At 58.1% G+C, this 26,706-nt stretch overlaps 1 protein-coding gene across 14 annotated transcripts in view; it reads left to right on the forward strand.

Annotated features, from left to right (window-relative positions):
- The window catches only part of TNS1 (tensin 1), a 298,282-nt gene that overhangs the window by 150,576 nt on the left and 121,000 nt on the right, over positions 1–26,706 (forward strand). For 13 of the 14 annotated variants that reach the window (XR_014713659.1, XM_084643936.1, XM_084643941.1 and 10 more), the window contains 7 exons: positions 8,436–8,485; positions 10,144–10,315; positions 15,344–15,394; positions 17,646–17,768; positions 19,173–19,237; positions 20,685–20,768; positions 25,981–26,093. Coding sequence is in view for 13 of the 14 variants with exons in the window: in XM_084643936.1 (XP_084500062.1) it covers positions 8,436–8,485; positions 10,144–10,315; positions 15,344–15,394; positions 17,646–17,768; positions 19,173–19,237; positions 20,685–20,768; positions 25,981–26,093 (658 nt within the window). In the remaining variant the exon portion in view is untranslated. Of the gene's footprint in view, positions 1–8,435; positions 8,486–10,143; positions 10,316–15,343; positions 15,395–15,809; positions 17,160–17,645; positions 17,769–19,172; positions 19,238–20,684; positions 20,769–25,980; positions 26,094–26,706 lie in introns of those variants that run through there. The other variant, XM_084643938.1, reaches the window with a different exon arrangement.

Genomic DNA, 26,706 nt, shown 5'->3' on the forward strand with positions numbered 1-26,706 from the left:
AGGGGCAGAGGATGCTGAATGCTCCGAGGTCAGACCCAGGAAGGTGGAAGCTGTGTGAGCTGTGTGTCCTGAAGACAGGCTGCTCACAGAAAGGCGACTACCCCAGAGTCCTGACTGGCCTCATGGGGAGCAGTTCCAGAGCATCGCCCAGGGACTCCGTGACAACTGGTGGCAGCGGTGGGATGTACTGCACCCCGTGGATGGCACTTCCTGCAGTAAGTGACTGGGGAGCAGTAACACGAAGGGGGATCGCCGAGGACCAGGCCTGCTGAAGGCTCAGAGAGGAGCGGTTTCGGGGGGCGGTTAACCCCTGGGAGTGTGTGACCAGCGAGAAGGACTGTGCAGTAATAGGGTCCCCCTGGGGACTGCAGTGAGCAGTCTCAGGGGTGGAGGAGCCTGCAGCTTGGCCCGGGGAGAGAGAAGGACTTTTGCAGTAACAGGGTTCCCCTGGGGATTGCAGTGAGCAGTCCAAGGGGCGGAGGAGTCTGCAGCTCGACCCTGGCAAAGAGGTGGTGACCTCGAGAAGGGCTGGCACACTAGGGGTTCTCCCTGGAAACCGTAGGGAGCTGAGAACACACGGGCCTGTGAGTCCACAACAACTTGGGAGGAGCGGAGTGATGGCCTGTCACCGTCTCCTTAAGAAGGACATTGTAACCCTGTGCAAAAAGAGAGGGTTGAGCGTTGGAAAGTTCACCAAAGCAGAGTTAATCGTGCAGCTGGAGGAGGATGACCGCTCTAAGGAGCAGATTCCTGACCCCAAATGGGGCTATAGCAGGATCTGGGAGCAGCTGGAGTGGTAGCCAGGCATCACCAAGACTCCTGTCCCCGACCAGACGAGGGTCTTCACGATCGGGTTCCCCATCCGGGGATCGGAGACGGACGGGATTGGAGCTGAGTCCGAGGGAGCAAGAGGACTGTGGGAGACAGCGAGAGCCCGAGAAAGAGCTGCAGAAGCAGCAGCAGCGTGAACTGGCGGTGGTGGGGTGGAGAGGCCTGGGGACCTCCCCGGGGTGAGTGGGGATAGACCCCGGGGGGCCAGTTCCGCAGGGAACCTCGAGATTAAATTGCTGCCCCTGGTTAAGGAGGGGGGGATGTGGATGCCACCTCACTGCCTTTGAGCAGGCTGGCGATTTGAACCAAGGGGACCCTGCGGAAAAGCCCCGGTGTCTAGCTCCCTTGCTGGGTCCCAAGGCCACAGACTCTGTCGTCCAGATGGTTGGGGATGTGGACAGGCTCCCACTCCTGACCCCAACCTATATGTCTGTGTGGAGTTTCCTGGGGCCAGGCCCCTCGGACCCCCAGTGGGAGCGGAAGGTGATGGTCAATGGGGAGACATTCCTGGGGTGGCGAGATCCTGGGACAGAGAGAACTGCATAGGGGAAACTGAGGCACCCCCACAATATTCGGAGGAAACATTAAGAACAGGCCCACTTCGTCACACAAGGCGCTGGCGAGGCCGGGTCACCTGGCAGCGCCTGGCATGCTGAGCAGATCTGTCTGGACAAAGGGATGCCCGGGGCAAGGCATTATGGGAGACCAGAGCAGTAGCTTTGGGCCAGAGGCTGGTTTGTCACACCAGCACGAAGACATTTGCCCCCCCAGATTTTCCCCGGCCCCCTGAAAACTCTCTTCTGCCAGCAAACCTGCAAGAGACTGGACACCGGTTCGGTTGCTGGGAGTGCTGGCAGTCGTTACAAGTTGGACCCGAGACCAGAATCGGGGGAGCTACACCCCCAGGAAGGTGTTGGAGGAGAAAGTGTCTGGAAAATAGAGAGGCCCTGCTGGGTGTTCTGTGTAACACACGAGGCCTGGACATTTAACTGGCTATCAGGACTAGCCCGAGTTCTCACAACGAGTGCGGAAAGGCTATTAAACCTCATGCAAACCAGGACCTACTGTGGGGGCAGATCCTGCCCCGTCTGCTACTGCCATGTTCTTCTCCCCCTGGGGCTGCTCTGGTCAGAGACAGGACCGTGAGCCAGATGGAGCCGAGGGTCCGCGCCCGTCTGGCCATGCCTGCGCTATTTGCTCAGCGCTACGCTAGGTAAATGGGCAGTGGATGGGGTCCGGTCTCACTCATGTGGAGCCAGCCCCGCGAGGCAGGGATCGCCCCAGCCTGTTGCACGAGAAGGGATCTTTTGTAGCTTCTCCCTCCCTGCAGCTCGGATCCTGGCTGCTGCTCATCAGAAGCCCTTAATAACATTAGCCTGGCCTGTTCTTATTGCTATCAGCTGATAGCTGCCTGATTCTTCTGCTGGGCGGGAGGGGGCCGGAGGAGTGGGGCGGGGGCGGTTCCCTGAGCGAACGGACCAGGAGCTCGCTTGTGGTGAGCCGCGAAGTGGAGGGGACGGGGGAGCTCAGACCTAGAGGCAGAATGACTGAGCACGGGGCCTGTTCCAGCCTCACACCCTTCCAGTAACCCCACCGCAGTGACCTAGCTCTGCAGTGGGCTGCAGCTCAGATTCGCTGCCCCGGTGGGGGGATTGCTTGGGAAGGTCTCGGGGCAGAGGAGCGGCCATGCCTTGGAGGCGGATTAGCAGGAGCTTCACCTGGTCCAAGGTAAATCCGTGGGCCAAGGGGGGAAGGGGCCGAGGCGGTGGTGGGAGGGGAGAGAGGGCCGCGGGTCCACGCTGCTCGGCTTTGCCCTGGGGTTTACGCACCCCAAGATGGGGTTGGAAATGGGCTTGTCGCCTCCCCAGTGGTGAAAGATGGAGTAGGAGGGCCAGGGGGTGTACATCACTGTGGCGATGGAGCGGGAGATGCTCTGACAGGCCCTGGCCATCAGCGCAAGAGATTTCCCGGGGGCTGTCCGGTCTCATTTCCTTAAAGGAAGGGTACAGAGCGGGCAGCAGGCAAAGGCTGCTGCTGACCTGCTTCGCGGCCATGTGATTCCTCCCTCCGAACGTGCCCAGCCTGGCCCGATCTCAGAGGCACGTCGGTTCTAGCCCCGCGGGGGTGGGTGTGGTCCGGCGGTTAGCACTGCGGACTGGTGCTCCTGGCTCCTGGGTCCATTGGCACCCCTCGCTGATTCCTGCTCGGGCTCCTAGGATGCCCTCATGCCAGCTGGGAGCAGCAGGGACTGAGAGGGGCCACGGGAGCGAACTGCACATGCTGGAGGGGACCTGGCATGGTGCGTGCCCCGTGCTGGAGGCCACTGGGCGGCGTGGGCAAGGATCCCGGCATGAGTGTGATTCCCCGGTGCAGGGGGCTTTGTCTGTCCGATCGTGCCCGATATACTGACCCCTGCTGCCCTGAGGACAGCTTGGGGCAGGAGGGCAAAGGCCAGTCGTGGCTCCAGGCACCCCGGAAGCCTGCAGTCCAGTGCCTCTCTGCTTCTGGAAGCGTGGTGTTGCCCTCACTGTTTGTCTGTTTTTGGGCAGAGGAGGAGGGGGGGGCGGGGGTCACCATCGGAAGCCTCGAAGGGGACGCCCACACTGCGAAGACAAAGCCGCGGTGCTGACGGACCCAGAGGCTCGGTGCTGCGGGTTTTTCTTTGCCGTGTGGACGTCCCCGACGGGGAGCGAGCCAGGTGTTTGGGAGGTAGGACCGCCCGGTGTCTGCTCAGCCCCCTCGTGCCCTGCAGGAGGCCGTGCCGAAATCCAGGTCCATGCCCAGCCCCCTTCTGGGTTCACTGCAGCATTCAAGCAGGCCGTCACCTGGTGGAATCCCAGCGTCCACCCAGCAATGTCCGCCTGACGGCCACGCGCTGCAGTGGGTCCCGTCCACACTGCAGCCAGCAGTCGGACGACCCGTGCTAGCGGGATCTGAGCTAGCAGTGTGGAGGTAGCGGCTCTGGTGGAGCCTCGGTCTAGCCACCCGAGCGCGGACGCAGGGAGTCGGGTGGGCCTGAGCTCCAGCCCAAGCTGCAAACAGCCACACTGCTACTTTCAGCACGCCGGCTCCAGCCCTGCTGGCAGGAGCTGTCTCCCCTGCCTGGGAGGCTCGCAGGCAGCTGCAGTGTAGACCCAACCTAAGGCGATGAGTTTGGACTCGGAGGAAGCCCAGCGAGTGGCTTTTTCTCCGCAGCTCGGCCTCATCGCTGATTTCCGCAGCAAGCTCCCAGAGGCTGAGATGTCAGGAGCCACATCTGAGAATGGACGCAAACTCCTTGGGCGCGTGGGGCGGCGGGCTCAGGATTAGCGAGCCTGGGCTTGGCTGTCAGTCTGTGTGAAAAAGGCATTTCTCGCGGAGAAAGGTGGAGCTCTCGGCTGTCACTCACGGCGGGTCCTTAGACAGAAGGATCGGGAGCAGAACGGGCTCACGGAGAACACTGAGGGCCTTCTGCTGCGCTGGCTTGACCGGTCTGGCTCACCTTGAAAGGTAACTTGCCCACAACCGGGAGCCGAGGAAGGAGATCGTGGCCGTGATGTTCAGCATCGCCCTACCTGCTGCCCCTGAAGCCCATGGTAAAACTGCCCTGGATGTCTTCGGCCAAACACAAGAGTCCTCTGGAAAACCCCTCCACAGCGTACAGGCCCCGTGGGGGAATGAGCCCTCCGTTCCTCAATGACAACTGATCAAACCATTGCAAAGGTGATTTGCAGCGAGCATGACGGGTCTCCTTTGCTCTCGTTTAGGATTATATTTTCCATTGCGGTGGCCCTGGGGATGTACCCAGCATGGATTCACCAAGGGAAGGTCATGCCTGACTAATCTAATCGCCTTTTATGATGAGATTACTGGTTCTGTGGATGAAGGGAAAGCAGTGGATGTATTGTTTCTTGACTTTAGCAAAGCTTTTGACATGGTCTCCCACAGTATTCTTGTCAGCAAGTTAAGGAAGTATGGGCTGGGTGAATGCACTATAAGGTGGGTAGAAAGCTGGCTAGATTGTCGGACTCAACAGGTAGTGATCAATGGCTCCATGTCTAGTTGGCAGCCGGTATCAAGTGGAGTACCCCAAGGGTCGGTCCTGGGGCCGGTTTTGTTCAATATCTTCATAAATGATCTGGAGGATGGTGTGGATTGCACTCTCAGCAAATTTGCGGATGATACTAAAGTGGGAGGAGTGGTAGATACGCTGGAGGGGAGGGATAGGATACAGAAAGACCTAGACAAATTGGAGGATTGGGCCAAAAGAAATCTGATGAGGTTCAATAAGGATAAGTGCAGGGTCCTGCACTTAGGACGGAAGAATCCAATACACCGCTACAGACTAGGGACCGAATGGCTAGGCAGCTGTTCTGCGGAAAAGGACCTAGGGGTGACAGTGGACGAGAAGCTGGATATGAGTCAGCAGTGTGCCCTTGTTGCCAAGAAGGCCAATGGCATTTTGGGATGTATAAGTAGGGGCATAGCGAGCAGATCGAGGGACGTGATCGTTCCCCTGTATTCGACATTGGTGAGGCCTCATCTGGAGTACTGTGTCCAGTTTTGGGCCCCACACTTCAAGAAGGATGTGGATAAATTGGAGAGAGTCCAGCGAAGGGCAACAAAAATGATTAGGGGACTGGAACACATGAGTTATGAGGAGAGGCTGAGGGAGCTGGGATTGTTTAGCCTGCAGAAGAGAAGAATGAGGGGGGATTTGATAGCTGCTTTCAACTACCTGAAAGGGGGTTCCAAAGAGGATGGCTCTAGACTGTTCTCAGTGGTAGCAGATGACAGAACGAGGAGTAATGGTCTCAAGTTGCAGTGGGGGAGGTTTAGATTGGATATTAGGAAAAACTTTTTCACTAAGAGGGTGGTGAAACACTGGAATGCGTTTCCTAGGAAGGTGGTAGAATCTCCTTCCTTAGAGGTTTTTAAGGTCAGGCTTGACAAAGCCCTGGCTGGGATGATTTAACTGGGAATTGGTCCTGCTTTGAGCAGGGGGTTGGACTAGATGACCTTCTGGGGTCCCTTCCAACCCTGATATTCTATGATTCTATGTGGGGTGGCTGAGGGGTGCCTTTAAAGGGGCAGATCCTCCTGAAAATCTCCCAGCTGGGTGTGCGTGTGTGCAGCCAAGCAGGAACCCCCGCTAAAAACTGTCCTAGGTGGGTCCTAAAGCCCGGCCTGTCCAGTGTGTGGAATAAGGATGGCTCCTTGACCAGACCTAACAAGGGCTTCCCGCTGCGTGTCCTCTTGGGGACTCCCAGTAGGTGGCGCTCTTCTCTCAGAGTCAGTACTGAACGAATGTGCCGGCAGGAGCCCAAACTCCTCCTGCAGTTTCACCCTGGTACAGGATTCATTGTCATTTAGTGTCCTAAGCCGTTGTATGCCGGGCATTTTTTTAAACAGCTGCCACGCTCCACCCCAGAGGCAGCTGCATTTCTGCAGGGGGTGTAGCGACTCTTGGCTCTTTAGGGCTGGAGCCTCAGCTGGTGTCCCCTGGCATAGCTCCGAGAAGGATCCAGCCAAGGAACTGGTCTGCGGTTTGCTCAGCGTTGTGGGGCCCTCCGTGAGGTCAGATTTTACCACTCAAGTAAGATGAGCATTTAAACGACTTGTCGCTGATGGCTGGAGATCCTAAAACGAATGAGGTGTGAATGCACGGAGGGGTTTTGGAAGCCCCACTCTGTTTTTCAGCTGAGGTCATGAAGTCACCCAACAAACCGGCTGTGGATGAGATTCTTGAGGCTGGGGATCGTGTGTAAATAGACGCTTCCTGCTTTGAGAACTCAAACATTTCCTCTGATGAGCCAAGCCAAGGCAAATGCTGGCTGCTCAGGCAGCCTGGCTTGTTAGGTAGCAAATGTGTCCTGCTGGTGGTATAGACCTGGCCTCTGCTCGGTGGAGACCAGCCCCCAATCCGGTACAGCACAGGGGCCGGGAGCACACGCACGGACAGTTCTGTGCAACTGGCGTGGCTGAGACCAGAGAAACTCATGACATTAATCGATCCATCTGAGTTTCACTTGGAAATAGATCAGGAAAAAAAGAGGGGAGGTTTTCAATGCCCCTTCCTCTCATCTGGCCCATACATGATAACTGTAGGGCTCTGAGAGATGGACTTAACCCTTTGGAAGCCAGCTGGATCTTAGATACAAGGCACCTGCCAACGGCTGTTTGGGGGCGGGTTGTTGGCCTGCAGGAGGCGCTAGCATGGGTAAGTTTCCCGTAGCGATGACCTGGGGAAAGGATGTGCTAGGGCAAGGTCCCATGGCTGGAAAGGCTCAGCAATCTCTTTCCCCCATGTGGCCTCCCTCAGCGCTGACCAGAAGAGAGAATGCAGCTTGGCTGGAGCAGATTTGTTGCCAAGAAGGCCAATGGCATATTGGGCTGCGTTAGTAGGAACGTTGCCAGCAGATCGAGGGAAGTGATTATTCCCCTCTCTTGGGCACTGGTGAGGCCACACCTGGAGTATTGCGTCCAGTTTTGGGCCCCCCACTACAGAAAGGATGTGGACAAACTGGAGAGAGTCCAGCGGAAGGCAACGAAAATGATTAGGGGGCTGGAGCACATGACTTACGAGGAGAGGACGAGGGAACTGGGCTTGTTTAGTCTGCAGAAGAGAAGAGTAAGGGGGGATTTGATAGCAGCCTTGGGGGGAGGGATAGCTCAGGGGTTTGAGCATTGGCGTGCTAAATCCAGGGTTGTGAGTTCAATCCTTGAGGGGGCCATTTAGGGATCTGGGGCAAAAATTGGGGATTGGTCCTGCTTTGAGCAGGGGGTTGGACTAGATGACCTCCTGTGGTCCCTTCCAACCCTGAGATTCTATGATACCTGAAGGAAGGTTCCAAAGAGGATGGATCTAGACTGTTCTCAGTGGTGGCAGATGACAGAAAAAGGAGTAATGGTCGCAAGTCGCAGTTGGGGAGGTCTAGGTTGGATATTAGGAAACTCTATTTCACTGGGAGGGTGGTGGTGAAGCACTGGAATGCGTTACCTAGGGAGGTGGTGGAATCTCCATCCTTAGAGGTTTTTAAGGTCAGGCTTGACAAAGCCCTGGCTGGGATGATTTAGTTGGGGTTGGTCCTGCTTTGAGCAGAGGGTTGGACTAGATGACCTCCTGAGGTCTCTTCCAACCCTAATCTTCTGTGATTTGCAGCAGGAGCAAGGGACTCACTCCCAGGCTGGCTGGGGGTGCTGTGTGGATAGGGAGTGTGAGGGGGTTGGGGCTGCGCTGTGGAGGGGTAAGAGAGGGATCAGGAGTTTGGGGAGGGGTGGGGTACTTTATAGGGTGGGAGGGAAGGTGGAGAAGCAGAGGTGAAGTGTACAGAGTACAGGAAAGGGCTGACAAACAGAGGACAGGTTTTCCTGACCTGGGTAAATTTTGGAGACTTTGAAATTGTTTCCCACCCTAAACTGAACAAAAAGACAAAACCTCTGAATTTTCAAGACCCGACTAGCCCGGCTGCTTGTGATTTGTTACCAGGATGGGGAGGCAGGCGTTAGCTCTGAGATCTGCGTGGTCGGAGACACTGTTCCCCGAGCTGTGAGCCCTGCTGTCTGTTTCCCTCTCTGATGAACCCCCACGATGGTAACTTTGCTTTTCTCTCTCTTTTCTTTAGGAATCCACGAAATCCTCCAAAAGTGCCCAGCCACGAGGCAGACCTTCCAGGTACAACCCCTGTGATTGCCCCCCAGCACCATGCCATGGGCAGAGACTTCTCCCCCGGTGAGGAGAGCTGCGCTGGCCTCATTCTCTCCCCAGCAGTGTGAGATCAGTGTAGACAGGGTTTGTTACTGTTCGATCTACTCAGTCTTGTGTTTAAAATCAGAATCTGGAACTCGGCCTCCTCTTGGGGCCTCCTGCTGATGGCTGGTGCTGTGGTTTGTGACCATGGCAGCGTGGAAGCCTGAAGTCTGAGGTTATAACCAGGTGCCAGCCTAGGGTATAGCGAAGAATTTCTTCCCCTTGTGCTGGTGGTTCATTAGCTGATTGCTCCTCCGCAAGTTGGTAATTGACCAGAGCTCTCGCAGGGTGCTAGGGGGCGCTGTGCTGCCTAGGGGGATATCCCAGGATGGGGCGCTCTCCCCTTCGAATGGTTCCTGTGGGACTGAGCTTCAGGAGGGGGACCAGAATTTTCCCAGCAAGACTAAGGCCAGCCCCCACTCCCTTCCTTTGAATGCTCCAGGCTGATCCCCATCTTGGTGTCTCCCCACTGTGTTCTTCAGCCCCTGTCCTGTAGTGCGCTCAGCTCCTTCAGCTTCCAGTGAAGGCAGTGGGAAGGAGGGATGCTCAGTGCCGGGCAGGGTAGGGCCCATTTCTGGGGTCCTTGTGGGCTCACCCATACTTCAGGTGCCCCTTTCTTCATCTCCTCTATCTCCTCGGGATGTCTGTGGTCTCCAATCCTCACCCCCTGCTTAGAAACACTGCATGCCCTTGTCAAGGTGTGACCTCTGCATCCTTGCAGGGCAGAGCATTGCTCCCCCAGGCGGGCATAGGCTGCCTTGGCAGCTCTCTCCCTCAGGCTTATCTAGGACCCCACAGTCTGTTTGCTTGGCCCGTGGTCAGATGCCAGGAGTGAGAGAGGCCCGTGAAGTGCGTTCCAGCCAGGCTTCACTTGGATTTAATGGATTATTTTTTGTAACCGAGATAAGCTCCCGGAGATATGGAACTGGTTGCCAAGAGGCAACAATAGGAGTATGTACTGAATGGCACTTGGAGATGGGGATGGGCCGGACAAGGTGGGGCCTGGGTCAGCACAGGAAGGATCTCTTGACCTGTGGGGCCTTGTAGGGTGCTTGCTACTAACTCCCCACCGGTGTCGGGCTGGGTCTTTGGGAGGGTTAGCTCTGGACACGGTTTCCAGGAGCCGGGCTGGTCCTGCTGCTTCCTGCTATGGTCAGTGGCCGTTTGGACAGCTGAACCCAGAGCCATGAGCTGCACCAAGAGCACACGGCTGGGTGCAGAGGCTGGCACGGCAATTGGCCCCGTCTCTGCGCCAAGGCAGCTGGTGGCTAGAGTAGGGCCGGGGCAGCCACCACACCTGAACTCCATGGCTAGAGCTGCCATGGGAGTCTCAACGTGTCCTCGCTCGAGCCCCTTGACCTCTCCATGTCCATACCTTGCCCTGCCCATCTGTGGATCGGGGATGATAATAATTAGCTCACGGGTCTTAATGACCTACAGCTTGCAACATGCTTTGCAGTCGTCTGGTGAAGGAGGGTGCTGCAGGAATGCCACCTTGTTTGGGTTCCAGATCTCTAGACCTTTGCCCCGCAGGCCTGTAGCGCCCTGCTGGGACCTGAGTTGGCTGCTTCTTGTTGGCCCAGGAGCGTGAGCATGGCCCAGACCACAGAGGACAGCTGCGAGCTGGACCTGGTGTACATCACCGAGCGGATCATCGCCGTCTCGTACCCCAGCTCGGCCGAGGAGCAGAACTTCCGCAGCAACCTCAGGGAGGTGGCCCAGATGCTCAAGTCCAAGCATGGAGATAGCTACCTGGTAAGAGTCACCGCCTCGCTCCTCGTCTGCGGGTGGCCAGTTGGAGGGCCTGGGGAGGGATGTCGGGAAGGGTGTGGAACTGACTGTGGGAGAGGAAGCTGTAGGGGTGGGGATCCTCAATTCCTGGGATTGCCAGGCCATCCACCTCCCCACAGCATGGGGAAGGTCCTGGCATCATGTTCCAGAGCCAGACGGGGACTCGGGAATCTCAGGAGGGTGTGAAGTGGAAGCCCAGATTCCGAGATCGATACATTCATGGTCACGAAGGTCCATTAAGAATATAAGAATGGCCATTCTGCATCAGACCAATGGTCCATCTAGCCAGGATCCTGTCTCTGATAGTTGCCGATGCCAGATGCTTCAGAGGGAGTGAACAGAACAGGGCAATTAGCGAGTGAGCCATCCCCTGTTATCCAGTCCCAGTGTCTGACAGTCAGAGGTTTAGGGACACCTGGAGCATGGGGTTGTGTCCCTGACCATCTTGGCTACTAGCCACTGATGGGCCTGTCCTCCATGAACTTATCTCATTTTTTTTTTAACCCAGTTATGTTTTTGGCCTTCACAACATCCCCTGGCAAGGAGTTCCACAGGTTGTCTGTGCGTTGTGTGAAGAAATACTTCCTTATGATTGTTTAAAACCTGTTAATTTCATTGGGTGACCCCTGGTTCTTGTGTTCTGTGAAGGGGTACATAACGCTGCCCGAGTCACTTTCTCTGCACCCCTCATGGTTTTATGGACCTCCCTCATCTCCCCCCTTCGTTGTCTCTTTTCCAAGCTGAACAGTCATAGAATCATAGAATCATAGAATATCAGGGTTGGAAGGGACCCCAGAAGGTCATCTAGTCCAACCCCCTGCTCAAAGCAGGACCAATTCCCAGTTAAATCATCCCAGCCAGGGCTTTGTCAAGCCTGACCTTAAAAACCTCTAAGGAAGGAGATTCTACCACCTCCCTAGGTAACGCATTCCAGTGTTTCACCACCCTCCTAGTGAAAAAGTTTTTCCTAATATCCAATCTAAACCTCCCCCACTGCAACTTGAGACCATTACTCCTCGTTCTGTCATCTGCTACCATTGAGAACAGTCTAGAGCCATCCTCTTTGGAACCCCCTTTCAGGTAGTTGAAAGCAGCTATCAAATCCCCCCTCATTCTTCTCTTCTGCAGGCTAAACAATCCCAGCTCCCTCAGCCTCTCCTCATAACTCATGTGTTCCAGTCCCCTAATCATTTTTGTTGCCCTTCGCTGGACTCTCTCCAATTTATCCACATCCTTCTTGAAGTGTGGGGCCCAAAACTGGACACAGTACTCCAGATGAGGCCTCACCAATGTCGAATAGAGGGGAACGATCACGTCCCTCGATCTGCTCGCTATGCCCCTACTTATACATCCCAAAATGCCATTGGCCTTCTTGGCAACAAGGGCACACTGCTGACTCATAGCCAGCTTCTCGTCCACTGTCACCCCTAGGTCCTTTTCCGCAGAACAGCTGCCTAGCCATTCGGTCCCTAGTCTGTAGCTGTGCATTGGGTTCTTCCGTCCTAAGTGCAGGACCCTGCACTTATCCTTATTGAACCTCATCAGGTTCCTTTTGGCCCAATCTTCCAATTGGTCTAGGTCCTTCTGTATCCTATCCCTGCCCTCCAGCGTATCTACCACTCCTCCCAGTTTAGTATCATCCGCAAATTTGCTGAGAGTGCAATCCACACCATCCTCCAGATCATTTATGAAGATATTGAATAAAACCGGCCCCAGGACCGACCCTTGGGGCACTCCACTTGATACCGGCTGCCAACTAGACATGGAGCCATTGATCACTACCCGTTGAGCCCGACAATCTAGCCAGCTTTCTACCCACCTTATAGTGCATTCATCCAGCCCATACTTCCTTAACTTGCTGACAAGAATACTATGGGAGACCGTGTCAAAAGCTTTGCTAAAGTCAAGAAACAATACATCCACTGCTTTCCCTTCATCCACAGAACCAGTAATCTCATCATAAAAGGCGATTAGATTAGTCAGGCATGACCTTCCCTTGGTGAATCCATGCTGGCTGTTCCTGATCACCTTCCTCTCATGCAAGTGCTTCAGGATTGATTCTTTGAGGACCTGCTCCATGATTTTTCCAGGGACTGAGGTGAGGCTGACTGGCCTGTAGTTCCCAGGATCCTCCTTCTTCCCTTTTTTAAAGATTGGCACTACATTAGCCTTTTTCCAGTCATCCGGGACTTCCCCGGTTCGCCACGAGTTTTCAAAGATAATGGCCAGTGGCTCTGCAATCACAGCCGCCAATTCCTTCAGCACTCTCGGATGCAACTCGTCCGGCCCCATGGACTTGTGCACGTCCAGCTTTTCTAAATAGTCCCTAACCGCCTCTATCTCCACAGAGGGCTGGCCATCTCTTCCGCATTTTGTGATGCCCAGCGCAGCAGTCTGGGAGCTGACCTTGTTAGTGAAAACAGAGGCAAAAAAAGCATTGAGTACATTAGCTTTTTCCACATCCTCTGTCACTAGGTTGCCTCCCTCATTCAGTAAGGGGCCCACACATTCCTTGGCTTTCTTCTTGTTGCCAACATACCTGAAGAAACCCTTCTTGTTACTCTTGACATCTCTGGCTAGCTGCAGCTCCAGGTGCGATTTGGCCCTCCTGATAACATTCCTACATGCCCGAGCAATATTTTTATACTCTTCCCTGGTCATATGTCCAACCTTCCACTTCTTGTAAGCTTCTTTTTTATGTTTAAGATCCGCTAGGATTTCACCATTAAGCGTTATGGTCCTTTAAGTCCTGGTCCTTTAAATTGCTCCTCACATGGAAGCTGCTCCATCCCCCCAGTCATTTTTGTTGCCCTTCCAAACCCCACCTTTTCCAATTTGAATGCATCTTTTTTGAGATGGGGCAACCAGAACTGCAGGCAGCATTCACGGTGTGGGCGAACCAGGGATTTAGAGAGTGGCATTTTGATATTTTCTGTCTTATTCTCTATCCCTTTGCTAATGGTTCCTAACATTCAGTTCGCTTTTGTGACGGCTGCTGCACACTGAGTGGATGTTTTCAGAGAACTCTCCACAGTGACTCCAAGATCTCTCTCGGGTGGTAACAGCTAATTTAGACCCCATCATTTATATGTATAGTTGGGACTCTGTTTTCCAACGTGCGTTCGTTTGCATTTACCAGCACTGAATTTCATCCGCCGTTCTGTTGCCCGGCCAGTCAGTTTCATGAGATCCCTTTGTAACTCTTCGCAGTCTGCTTTGGACTTCCCTATCTTGAGTAATTTTGTATCATCTGCCAACTTTGCCGCCTCACTCTTGGCCCCCTTTCCCAGATCATTTATGAGAATGTGGAGCAGCACAGGTCCCAGTGCAGATCCTCGGGGGACCCCGCTATTTGCCTCTTTCCGTTGTGAAAACTGAGCTTTCTGATCATCCAGTCCAGGGGGCCTCGGCCTTCTCTCATAGGAGGATCCTGCTCCCGTCCAACTGGGACACGCCTCCCATTTTGCCAGACTATCACATCACCTGTTTGTGAGCCTCCCCCCCCATCTCCCCGGGGCTCTGACTCCAGGCTCTCGTCTGAGCTCTGGTTGAGACGCCCAGATCTAATCGGATCTCCTGGGTCACGCCGGCGGTGGCATTGCACCCAGCCATCTGGCTGCTCCGTCATTCTTGCGGTAGTCACTCAGGGTCGTGACTTTAGGCTGCAACAGGTGCCTGTCCGCCTCTGCCCGCCCCACAGAGAGACCCTGGAGCCAGGCATGGGTCCCCACCTCCTCTCTGACACAGGAGCGAGATTCCCTGTAGCTCCAGGCACCTGGCCCTGCTTTCGCCCGAGTCACATCACCAGCTGTGTGACGCCCCGGGCAAGGCAGCCATAACGCTCGCGGCCGCTTTGCTGCGCTCCAGGGGGCCGGTGGCTAGCAGCCTCATGGAGACTCCCCCTCAGCCATGGCTCTGCTGTGGGACAGGCCCAGCCCCGGGGTCCCCACCTGGCGCGCAGGGAGCACGAGGGGGCTGTACCGGCCCTGCAGGCTGTGGGGGGAGAGTTTTGTCCCTGAGGGTGCAGTGATATGGGTGCGGAGTCCTGTTCCCAGCCCCAGTAATGAGCGGGGCTCCAGCAGCTCAGTGCTGCTGGTTCAGGGGGGCAGCACGGGTCTCCTGAGCATCCCGGGGCACCGACGAAATCCCCCTGGCTGCCCCTTCTCCGCTGCACCAGAGCCCAGCTCCCTGCCTTGCCTTCCGGCCCTGCGTTATCCCACCCTGCTCTGAGCCGAAGAGCTGCAAGATCTTGCTGCTGTGACTCCATCCTTCTTCCCCTAGCCCCTGCCAAATGTCTGGGGCTGGGGCCGGGTCTGTGCGGGGTGGCCGGGGATGCTGCACGCTGTCCCTGGGACTGGTACTGGTCTGTGTGGGGTGGCCGGGGATACTGCACGCTGTCCCTGGGGATGGGGTCGGGTCTGTGCGGGGTGGCCGGGGATGCTGCACACTGACCCTGGGGCTGGGGCCGAGTCTGTGTGGGGTGGCCCAGGGCTGTTGCACGTTGTCCCTGGGGCTGGGGCCGGGTCTGTGTGGGGTGGCCGGGGATGCTGCACGCTGACCCTGGGGCTGGGGCCGGGTCTGTGCGGGGTGGCCCAGGGCTGTTGCACGCTGTCCCTGGGGCTGGGGCCGGGTCTGTGTGGGGTGGCCGGGGATGCTGCACGCTGACCCTGGGGCTGGGGCCGGGTCTGTGCGGGGTGGCCCAGGGCTGTTGCACGCTGTCCCTGGGGCTGGGGCTGGGTCTGTGCGGGGTGGCCCAGGGCTGTTGCACGTTGTCCCTGGGGCTGGGGCCGGGTCTGTGTGGGGTGGCCGGGGATGCTGCACGTTGTCCCTGGGTCTGGGTCTGGGTCTGTGTGTTGTGGCCCAGGGGCGCTGCACTCTGTCCCTGGGGCCGGGTCTGTGCAGTGTGGCCCAGGGGCACCGTCCCTGGGTTTGGGGCCGTCTTTGCTCCACCGTTGCTCTTCTCCTAACTCTTTCCTCTCCTTCTCTCCCAAGCTTTTCAATCTGTCCGAGCGCAGACACGACATCAGCAAGCTGCACTCCAAGGTAAGCTCCGGGCACTATTGTGGGCTGGGAGAGGGGACAAAAGGCCCAGGAGGAGCCGGAGTCGGGGCGGGTCACAAGGCAGGTGTGTTTCCACCCGTAAGCAGTGAGTTTGGCGGGTCCCAGCCCAGCGCCCAGTGGGCCACGTCTCCAGAGCCCCCTCCCAGACAGCCCCGGTGGAGAGGCCAAGAGTCATGGAAATGGAGCACCCCTCTGAGCCCCACAGGGGGTCCTTCAGGGCAGGGGAGGCCCTGGGGCGGAGGGGAGGTGAGACCTGCCCCTTTGTGGTGCCCAGACAGCTCTCTTCCCCCTCCCCCAGCCCCAGAACCGAAGGGGGGGACTGGCAGTGACGAACCCCAGGTCACTGGCGCCCCCGCGGGTGTGTCTGGGGCTGCAGAAGTGCCCAGGAATCCCTGAGCCCTGGCAAGGACCGGCCTCTCCTGGCAGCCCAGCCGAGCCCGCGCCGTCGCGGGGGCAATTCTCCGTGGTGTCTGGGCTCTGGGGGCCGGCCTCAGAGCCACTTTGTCACTCCCCAGCCACGCCCGGGGGCTGCCAGCTGCGATGGGGCCGGCCCTGATCCCAGCGACTCTTCGGAAGCTGGTTGAGTGACTCTGGCTGAGATCAGAATGGGGCCTGGACGCCAGAGCCCCAGAGTGGGTGGGGGGCTTAGCCGGAAAAGGGGACTCCCGTGAGGACCCGCCAGCGGCGAGAGCGTCCGCGTCGGGACAGGGCTGCTGCCAGCCCTTTGGATCCCCCACTGGCTGAGTGTTCCTTCGCCCCGCGGATGTGTTTTCTTTGTCCGCCAATCCCATCCTGCTCCCGCTGCCTCTGGCGGCCGCACGGGCTGTGCGAGGACTGGGAGCCAGGCGCGCGCCGGGATCTTTCAGCCTGTCCCCCAGCTCCGTTCCCGGGGAGACAGCTGGAGTGCTGCAAGCCCCCTCGGTGTGCCAGGTGGGTAGCACCGGGGCAGCGGGAATGGATAGGCGCGGGGGCTGTCTCCTGGGAGCAAAGAAACCAGCACAGGGCCAGGAGTCCCCTGGGTCTCTGCAGCTGGGTAGCACCAAGGAGGAGGGGAAAGTCGGCTGGGCCGGGGCTCGGGGGTGGGCTCCGGCCCCTTTCACCTCCTGCTTTAGTGGTCCAGGGCTTGTGCCAATTCACTCAGTGGCTGGAGGGATGCTGCACATCCCTTGTACCCCGCCTGCCCACCCAGATCGCTGCCTCAGATTGGCTCCCTTTGTGGTCAGTCCGAGCGGGCAGCCGAGGCCGTGGGCTGTCCCTACTCACTGGGCCGAGCGGGAGGCAGAGCCCCCAGCCCTGTCCTTGGGAGAGACCCTGCCCCGCGCCTTACGGGGGCTGGCTCAGGCCCTGGCAGGGTGGGACCCCGGGTTTGTGGGTGGCTCCAGCCTCTGTCCCCTGTGCTGCCAATCAATCAGGGTGGCACACGGCCCCTCCCGTGGTACCATGCCCGTGCCTTGCAGAGGGGACCGCCGGAGCAGGGATGCGGGCCGGGCTGGCACTGGGCACAATTAACCCCTTCCCGCCCATGCACCCCACAGCCCACCTCCCCCAGGTCCTGGTTCAGCACGTCCCATCGCTGTCTTCATGTCCTCCTCCGTCGCTGTCCCACCTGTGCCCTTTCCCCCAGGCTGATGGGCGGGTAAGGCCAGCCAGCGCAGCGTGGGTGAGGCTCTGCCATGGGGCTTGATGGCACCACACCAGAGCTGCCTAATCTCAGCATCGACGGCTCCAGGAAGGGGCAGAGCAACGGGTGGGTGTGCCAGGGAATTGGAGTGCCCGGGGGCTCTCGATAGGGGTTCCTGCGATCCATCCCATAATGAGGTGCTAGTTCCTTTCCATTCTAGGTGTGGTGGAGGGCAGGGCAGGCTGGGGGCCAGGGGCTTGGTTGCTTTGGCCCCACTGCTTAGCCCAGGGTCTTGGGCAGCTGGCATGGTGCCCTCCCATTCCTGCTGGGTACCAGGTGTGGGCAAGGCTCCCTTGTGGAGATACCTCAAGGCGGAGGCCTGTTCTGCCCCTGGAAGGGAATCACCTGCATCTCTCAACCAGCGGCCCCGTGAGTGGGTCCGCACACCGTGGGTCCCACCCGGGGCAGGTTACCCGGCGGGCGGCAGCGCCTGTGAGGCCAGGCTGGCGTGAGGAGCCCTGGGCATCTACGGCAACCGGTAACCAAAAGCCCCAGAGGGAGCCTTCGTCTCATCCAGCCTCCTCCTCCTCCCCCCGTCTCTGCCCATCCCAGGTGCTGGATTTTGGGTGGCCCGACCTGCACACGCCTGCCCTGGAGAAGATCTGCAGCGTCTGCAAGGCCATGGACACGTGGCTGAGCGCCGAGCCCCACAACGTGGTCGTCCTCCACAACAAGGTGAGCGAGAGCGCCCCCTCGGGGGGCAGGGCCTGTTCGCCAGTGGCCTGGGCCAAGCGGCCCCGCTCGCGGTGGGGAGAGAAAAGCAGGGGGTTGCTGTCTCAGGGGGCAGGGCACAGGGACACAGGGGAGGGGGAGTAGGGCTTGCGGGGAGACGGGGAGCAGCTTGGAACACTTCCCGGAGGGGCTGAACGAGGGACAAGGGGTGAGATGGGGCGCAGGGGCAGGTCTGTGGCCCGGTGACATCTCGGACTCAAAGGAAAGAGCGCTGCGGCCAGCCCTGTGCCCCCCCTGGCAAGCCCCACCCGGCCTTCAGTGCCAGCAGCGACCGTGTCACCCCCGGAGGCTTTCCCAGCTCCAGCACCGGGCGCTCTCCCAGCCGGCAGCCGGGCTGAATGGAGCCCGGCCCTACACGGGGCTGGTAACTAGCCCGTCTGTGCTTTACTGAGAGGGTGGGGAAGACCCCGAGGAGCAGGTGTTTGTAGATGCTCCCTTAAGAGCTCTCAGCGACCCCTGGGACCTACGTCTGAGTCAGTGCCCAGTGCGACGAGCTAGAAACTCCTGGGTTCGTTGGGTCCTTGGGGTCAGACCGTGCCATGGTCACCTCCTGTGTCATATCCTACCCCACCCCCTTGTGCAGCCTGGAGTGTGCTGGCTGCCTTTGAGCCACCCCAGAGGTGGCTGCAGTTCAGCGGTCCTGGCAAGGTGCTTTGGGAGGAGAGAGGTACAGACGAGATCCTACAGACAGGGAAATTTAACCCACAACTTTCCACTCACCACTGAAATGCAGCCACCTCTGGCTCCCAGCTGTTCTTCCTGCCTCTGGCGCAGCTTGTCAACTCAGCTGTCCCGCAGGGAGGGGGCCCAGCCGCACCATGCGACCGAGCAATCTGGGGGAGGCGTGCGACCCTGCATGCCCGCCCCCCCACTCGTCACCTCTGGCCTGGTAGATAGGGGAGTGAGGGGACACGCACACAGTCAGGCATGACAACACACTCCGTGTGCGTGATACATAATTAGAAACACAATAGCTTCCAAATCCAGACACAGCACTTCCCTTCTGTTAAAAGCTTCTGCAGGGGGTTATTCATCTGGCTGGCCAAATACAAGATCCCAGTATGGATGTCTCGGATTCCTCTCGCACCTCCCTTCCCTAGCGGATCGCTCTGGGCGGTGCAGGCTGGAAATATTGTGAACATTTTGCTGGCTGCTGCAATGCAGCCACCTCTGGGGTGGAACGTGGCGGCGGGTTACCAGCGCCCAGCAATGCGGCGCGGCACTCGGGGCCCGGTCTAAAGCCTGTTGAAGTCAAGGGGAGGACCCTGCCGCTGGCTGGCGGGTTCTGGGATGTCTCTGGTTGCCCCCTGGGGTGCCCAACGCCCTCTTTGTTCTGGTCTTTTGCAGGGAAACCGAGGCCGGATGGGAGTCGTGGTTGCTGCCTACATGCACTACAGCAACATTTCAGCCAGGTGAGAGGAGCCTGGCGTCCGTGGGTGTGGGGCACCTGGAGCAGCACCCCCGGCGTCTCCTCTGGACCCTCTTCCCACAGCCTAAGTGCCCCCCAGGAGATAACCAGCCCGGGGACCCGCCTTTCAGAGCCCGGTTCAGGAGGACGCTGCTTCTCTTCAGCGTCCTCCCGCTTCCCAGCCGCGGTAATGGTGCCTTTGGCCCAGCCCCCCATTCTGGGCTGGGCTCTGGTGCCCACCCCTTCTTCTGCCTGGGGGGACCATTGGCAGCTTCTCGGCTCCTGGCATCTCCCTGGCCTGGCTCAGGGGGGACCATCCGCCCGAACCAGCCACCTGGGAGGGCAGCAGGCGGGGCAGACACAGAGGGAGGAGAAGAAGAGACCACCTCCTGGGGGGCAGGGACGTGGGGGCCTGCAAATGAGATATGGGGCCCTTTGCCTCCAGGCTAGCACTTCAAACCCAGCCCGGTCAGCTGCTGGGTGAGAGGAGAACAGGGTCCCTCACCCACAGCTGTCCCCAGCGCCCTGGGTTGGCAGCAGGGAAAGGTGGCCAAGGACTGACAGGACCAGGGCGGCTCCTCGGTTGGGGGCAGAATGCGGGGGGTCGGGGGATGCCCCTGCCCCTATGCTAGAGGACTGCAGCCTGCAGGGTTCCTGGGGCCGGGCATCGTGGACTGGGTCTCCGCCCGCCCGGCTCAGGCTGCAGTGGGAATTTCAGGTCTGTGTCCATCCAGCCGGCTCCGGTTTATGTCCGTAAATCCGGGGGGCGAGTGGGAGCCGCCTCCCTGAGCTGGGGTATCCGGTGCAGCCCTGTGGAGACAGCGTCCGGGACCCAGGCAGCGTGGGTTGGGGGCGAGCTCTGGAGTGTGGGGCTGACTGGGAGGGGGAGAGGCGAACTGGGCAAACACCCTCCTCCCGCCCCACGATGCTGCCGGGGCACCTCAGCCCTGACCCACAGCACCCCCTGCTCGTCCGGGCCTGGGGTGCCCCTCAGTCCCGACCTGCCCTGGCGTCTCCCCCAGCTCTGCTGGGGCCTCTCAATCCTGACCCACAGCCCCCTGCTACTCCAGTCCTGGTTTCCCCTCCTCCACAGCTCTGCCAGGGCCCCTCAGTGCCAACCCGCAGCCCCCTGCTACCCCAGCCCTGGGCTCCCCCCAACAGCTCTGCCGATGCCCCTCACTCCCGACCCCGCAGCCCCCTGCTAGCCCAGGGCTCTCCACCCCTGGCCCCCAAACAAGCCCCGAGGGACGTTTCCCCAGGTCAGATAAAACCCGAAAGGCCTCGAAATAGCCCCAGTGAGCTCTCCGGCACCTCCTGTTTATAAACGTGTCGGGCGGAGACCGAGCCCCCTTGCCACGCCCTCCCGTGCACTGGGCCTTATTGCCGCCCGCCTTGCGTGCAGCCCGGAGCCCACCCCGCCCCTCTGACCGCGTGCACCTTCCCCCCCGCAGCGCGGACCAAGCCCTCGACAGGTTTGCCATGAAGAGGTTCTACGAGGACAAGGTGCTGCCAGTCGGGCAGCCGTCGCAGAAGAGGTCAGTCCTGCGGCGCCTCCCTCCCTGGCGGCCCGAGCTGTGAGCACTGGCCCGGGCCCCTCCTGTGGTGATGGAATTAAAGGTGGTGACTGAGCCGGTGTTTGATCGGGCATGTGGTGCCCGGACATGGTGTGCGCGGGGCATGGATTCAGGTGGGAAAAGATGCCCCTTGGTGGCAGGACTTGGTGTGCCTGGTGTGTGGTGCATCAAATTGGGAGGGGGAGAGGCCCTCCAGCAGAGGTAGCTGGGTAAACTCTGGCCCCCCTATGCAGGTTAGAGGGCTGGAAAGCAGGAGCAGGATGCCTGGCCTAGATCCAGAAACTGGGTCCCTTCTGGCTCTGAATCTGATCCAGACCTAGATCATAGGCATGGGTTTGGACACAGGGGCTTGATGCATGGTGGGTTGGGTTTGAGATTCTGGGTCGGCTCTGTCCTTGCTTTAAAGGAAAATATCAAGACCCCAACCGAGAGCGAGGAGCTGAGGCAGTGCGTGTGGGGGGCTGGCCCTTTGTACCCTGGCTCCTGCACTCAGCCAGGATCTCAGGGTGGGGCTTTGCGTTCCCACAGCCGCGGTGCCCAGGGGAAACTCTCCTGACACGGGCTTGGGGACGAGCCTCCTGCGGACCAGCCTGGCCTGCCAAGCACCCTCTGCGTGCCCCTTGCTCTGCCAGAAGCCTTGGCAGATTAACGGTGCTGAGCCGAGTTCTGGATTTGTTCAACTGAGTCCCCAATCCAGAGGAACCTGGGAGAATGAATGCCCCACCTGCAGGCAAGTCTACAGCCCCCACAGGGACAGACACACAGACAGCAGGCGGCTGCAGGGCAATGTGCGAGCAGCCAGCCCAGGACCCGTTCGGGCTGTTGGGAACTGAAGGTGCCTCCCAGGAAAGGGGATTTGCCTTGCACTGCAAATCAAGCTTTTTCGCTGAGCTTTGACGCCCACGGCTCTCAGTGACCTGCACCAGGCCAACAGATGCACGAGGCCGGGCTCAACAGGCTGCAACCCGGCATCCACTTACCAGGGTAAACGCAGTAAAATGCTTCCTTTCTCCAAGCAGCATTTGTGCCACCTGTAATTGCCCAGCTCTGGGTATGGGGCATGTGCGTGTCTCAAGTTATCTGCAGGGCACTATCCATATAAAGGCACACAGGGGCTGGGTCAGATCCCGGACGTCGGTGCAGTTCGAGTGACCTCCCTTGCGCTGGGTCTGTTTGCATCAGCTCGGGATCGGGCCCCATCTACCAAGTGGGTGTTGGGCTCTGTCAGTGGCTGCTGCTGGTTGCGGGTTTTCTGGGCAGCGCCCTGTCAGGTCGGCCCATGGCATTGTTCCTGCCAACATCTGGCCGGCGCGATCGGGGACTCGGTAATGGCCCCGTAACTTCCACTTCCCGTGTGTGTCACGGGTGCTTCAATAGAGGAGCAGGCTGCCCATCAGATTACACGGGCCCAGCTGCCGGTTACAGCCACAGGGCCAGCTCTGCCACCCGCCCCGCATACTCCTTGCTTCTCCCTTGAACCAAGTAGGGACCAGGCACTGCCTGGTTGTCTCGGACAGGGCATGGCGCCAGCTGTTTCAGAGCGTGGGGTGCGACACCCCCTAGTGGACAATTATGGGACAACCCATGAGGGAATTGCCCTTCGAACTGCCCTCTTGGGTGCACCCTGGCCCATGCTGACACAGAAGCCTGGGCCAAGTGGCACTGCCCTCTCCTGTCCTGAAAGGGACCTGGCTGGTATCAAAGTGACAAGAGCCCTCTTGGCATATGGGGTGCAGGTCAGATGAATGGGGCAGTGCTCCACCCGGGCCCCCCTGTTGCGGGGAAGGAGCCTGCAGAACTCCCAGATATCAAGCGTGTGTTCCCCTCTGCTCCACTACGGGGCACTAGAGGCCTCCCGCCGTCCATGCCGCTGTCCCAGTTTATCCCTTCCGGGGGCTGGAGCTGCTGAATGGCAGCCGGGGGGGAGATTTTCCTGGTGCTGCAGGGGGATCCGTAGAGATTTCGAGCCCGTCTCCTCTCCCATCGCTGCCTCTGCCTCCAGCTCTGCTCCCCTGGGCTTTCCCTCGCTCTCATGCCCCCGCACCCTGGCCTGGAAACCAGGGCAGCCCACGGGCAGGTGTGAACACGGCTCGGAATCCAGATCGCTCTGGCTGGTGGGAGAAATCCAACCCCAGCTTAACACCTTGGGATCCGCGCAGGGCAAACGCCAGTGCCTGGGGGCCCAGAACACCCAGCGGCTCACTGGGGCCGGGGGTTTGATTTAGGAGCGGTTTGGGTGGAGGGCCCACGTCCTCAGAGGGATAAGGTGAAAACAACAAGAGTCTGGTGCCTACATTTTTGAGCATCTGGGCTGAGATCTTCTGTGGGGGAAGCTTACCTTGCAGTTTGCAAGCTTGTGGGTTTCACTGTTTTCTCTCTCTCTCTATTTCTGCATGCCCATCCTGGCACTCTTAGTTGAGCCTTCTAAGGTAGATCAGTTCTTCCCCAGTTTGGGTTACTGTGTCAGTCATTTGCTGGCCCCACTCCCAGAACCACTATTAGAACAGAACCTCGTTAGGTTTATCACATCTCTTGGGACTTCTGAGCCAAACGCATGTGTGTATCTAGTGTGAGCTCTGTATGAGGAAAGGAGTTAGAATCATAGAATCATAGAATATCAGGGTTGGAAGGGACCCCAGAAGGTCATCTAGTCCAACCCCCTGCTCGAAGCAGGACCAATTCCCAGTTAAATCATCCCAGCCAGGGCTTTGTCAAGCCTGACCTTAAAAACCTCTAAGGAAGGAGATTCTACCACCTCCCTAGGTAACGCATTCCAGTGTTTCACCACCCTCTTAGTGAAAAAGTTTTTCCTAATATCCAACCTAAACCTCCCCCACTGCAACTTGAGACCATTACTCCTCGTTCTGTCATCTGCTACCATTGAGAACAGTCTAGAGCCATCCTCTTTGGAACCCCCTTTCAGGTAGTTGAAAGCAGCTATCAAATCCCCCCTCATTCTTCTCTTCTGCAGGCTAAACAATCCCAGCTCCCTCAGCCTCTCCTCATAACTCATGTGTTCCAGTCCCCTAATCATTTTTGTTGCTCTTCGCTGGACTCTCTCCAATTTATCCACATCCTTCTTGTAGTGTGGGGCCCAAAACTGGACACAGTACTCCAGATGAGGCCTCACCAATGTCGAATAGAGGGGAACGATCACGTCCCTCGATCTGCTCGCTATGCCCCTACTTATACATCCCAAAATGCCATTGGCCTTCTTGGCAACAAGGGCACACTGCTGACTCATATCCAGCTTCTCGTCCACTGTCACCCCTAGGTCCTTTTCCGCAGAACTGCTGCCTAGCCATTCGGTCCCTAGTCTGTAGCGGTGCATTGGATTCTTCCATCCTAAGTGCAGGACCCTGCACTTATCCTTATTGAACCTCATCAGATTTCTTTTGGCCCAATCCTCCAATTTGTCTAGGTCCTTCTGTATCCTATCCCTCCCCTCCAGCGTATCTACCACTCGCTGAGTTCTGCTCAGCGAGCTTACCTGGGCACAATAACATACCCCAGCAAGCCTGCACCGTCTCCCAGGTTAGCTGGTCTGTGCGTACACAGATCAACCACAGCAGGTGATGCTGACGTGGCAAGTCAAGTTTGGATCCTATTGGAGGCCTGGAGGAGATGATCCGCTCAGTGGACTAAGGCCCAGCTTTGAACAGCTAACGGTCTCGAAGGAGTTCTCTTTTGGCCAGTCAGACATTCCAGATCAGGCTGTTCCACTTTGGAGAATTCAGTGGGGACGCGTGGTCCCAACAGCCTTGTGCTTTGTCAGTGTTGGGTAGGTCATGAGGGCCAGGTGGACTGGGGGTGACCAGAACCGCACACAGCATTCGAGGTGGTGATGTACCATGGATTTAGACAGAAGATATCATCATGCCACTATCTTATTATGAGAGGGGTAGCCGTGTTAGTCTGTATCCACAAAAACGACGAGGAGTCCAGTGGCACCTTAAAGACTAACAGGTTTATTTGGGCATAAGCTTTCGGGGGTAAAAGCCCCACTTCTTCAGATGCATGGAGTGAAAATTACAGTGCATATTCGTAAATGATCTGGAGAAAGGGGTAAATAGTGAAGTGGCAAAGTTTGCAGATGATACAAAACTACTTAAGATAGTTAAGTCCAAAGCTGACTGTGAAGAGTTACAAAGGGAATCTCACAACACTGCATGAGTGGGCAAGAAAATGGCAGATGAAATTCAGTGATGATAAATGTAAAGTAATGAATACTGGGAAAACATAATCCCAGCGATACATACAAAATGATGGGGTCTAAATTGGCTGAAAGATCTTGGAGCCATTGTGGATGATTTTCTGAAAACATCCACTCAATCTGCAGCGACAGTCAAAAACGTGAACAGAATGTCAGGAACCATCAGGAATGGGATAGATAATAAGATAGATGCAGGCATACAGTCAAGTTCTAGGCCGGGGCCGATACCAAGGATCAGAGTCCGAGTCAGGTTTCAGGGTCCGGGTCAGGAGGCGAGGTCCAAATCAAGGTGAAATCAAAGCCAGGAGTTCAAGAACAGGGAGTAGGAATGATGGTGACAGCTAGAGGAGAGGCGCGCTGTTGTCTGGAAGCTTCCTGGAATGCTCCCTGGGTTTATTTATATAGGGGAGGAAGCCAATCAGGAGCCATGAGGCTGCTGCCTGTCAGACCCCTTGAGGTGGGACTTCCTCTGGTCTGTGTCCTCTGGGTTGTGGGTAGTGTAACATGAGCTGGTTATAGCTTCTCCTTGGCTGGAAGCATGGAGATGCCTGCCGCTTGGCAGCTTTGAAGGCCCAGGTTTGAGACCCCTTGGGCCTTCTAGCCAGTCCTGAAACCCTCCTCCCTGGCTGTGAAGTTTCTGGCCACCCTGTTTCTGCTCAGTCGGTGCCTTTGAGTCTCAGATGAGCCTGGATCCCATGGTGTCAGCTGCCAGGGTGTCTCCTTTGGAGCAAAGGATTCTGGGGACGTATTGGAACAGCTTCCAGTGCAGGCAACTGAGCCGAAGGGTTGGTTTACAGACGGAAAGGGCTACTGAGCGGGGTATCCGGGTGGAAGGAAAGAAGCAGAGGGAATAGGGGGCAGGTGCCCAGCCCCCTCCTGCAGCGGGGAGACCAAAGCAGCTTGAACAGGCCATGCACAGACACCACTAACCTCCCGAACCCACGCTGGTTTCTGCCCCAGGTATGTCCATTACTTCAGCGGCCTGCTGTCCGGCACCATCAAAATGAACAACAAGCCCTTGTTTCTGCACCATGTCATCATGCACGGGATCCCCAACTTCGAGTCCAAAGGCGGTAAGTGTCCCCCCGGCTCCGGCACGGGAGGGCTGTTGGCTGCCCCACAGCGTGACTCTACTTTCCAGGGGCACAGAACCTGCATGAGGGGTAGGGGGCATGGGGTGGGTAGGGTATATGCAAGCGAGACCGGAGGCTGCGTGGGCTCCAGGGTGCCATGGGCTGCCGTGTGTAGCTTCCTGCCGGTCACTATCAATGCCTTGTTGACAGGATGAGTTTGGGCCTCAGCCGTCTCTCCCCTCGCTAGGCAGGGTGACCGCTTTTCGAAAGGCTAAAGCGGGACGGGACGCATGCAGGAGCCTCACCCCTGCCCCTCCTTTCCCCCCAAAGGCTCTGCCCCCTGGCCAGGCCAGAAGCTGGAGCCGGGCCATGGTAAGCGCTGCCCAGGAAGCCCAGGCCTCTGCGGGGAGCCCCGACATCTCCACCTGCCCTGGTGGGCATCTGGGTTGCCCGAGAGCAGCCCCGGCCTGTGTCCTGGCCCCCTGGGGCATGCCACCCAGAGCAGGTGGAGGGAAGGGCGATCACCCTGTCGCTAGCCACTGTGCAGCTCTGTGGTGGGAGCCCTAGTGTAGACAGAGCATCTTTGCCAACGGCTCATGGCCATTTCCAATGG

Source organism: Lepidochelys olivacea, assembly GCF_965140295.1.
Source record: "Lepidochelys olivacea isolate rLepOli2 genome assembly, chromosome: 11".
NCBI lineage: Eukaryota > Metazoa > Chordata > Testudines > Cheloniidae > Lepidochelys > Lepidochelys olivacea.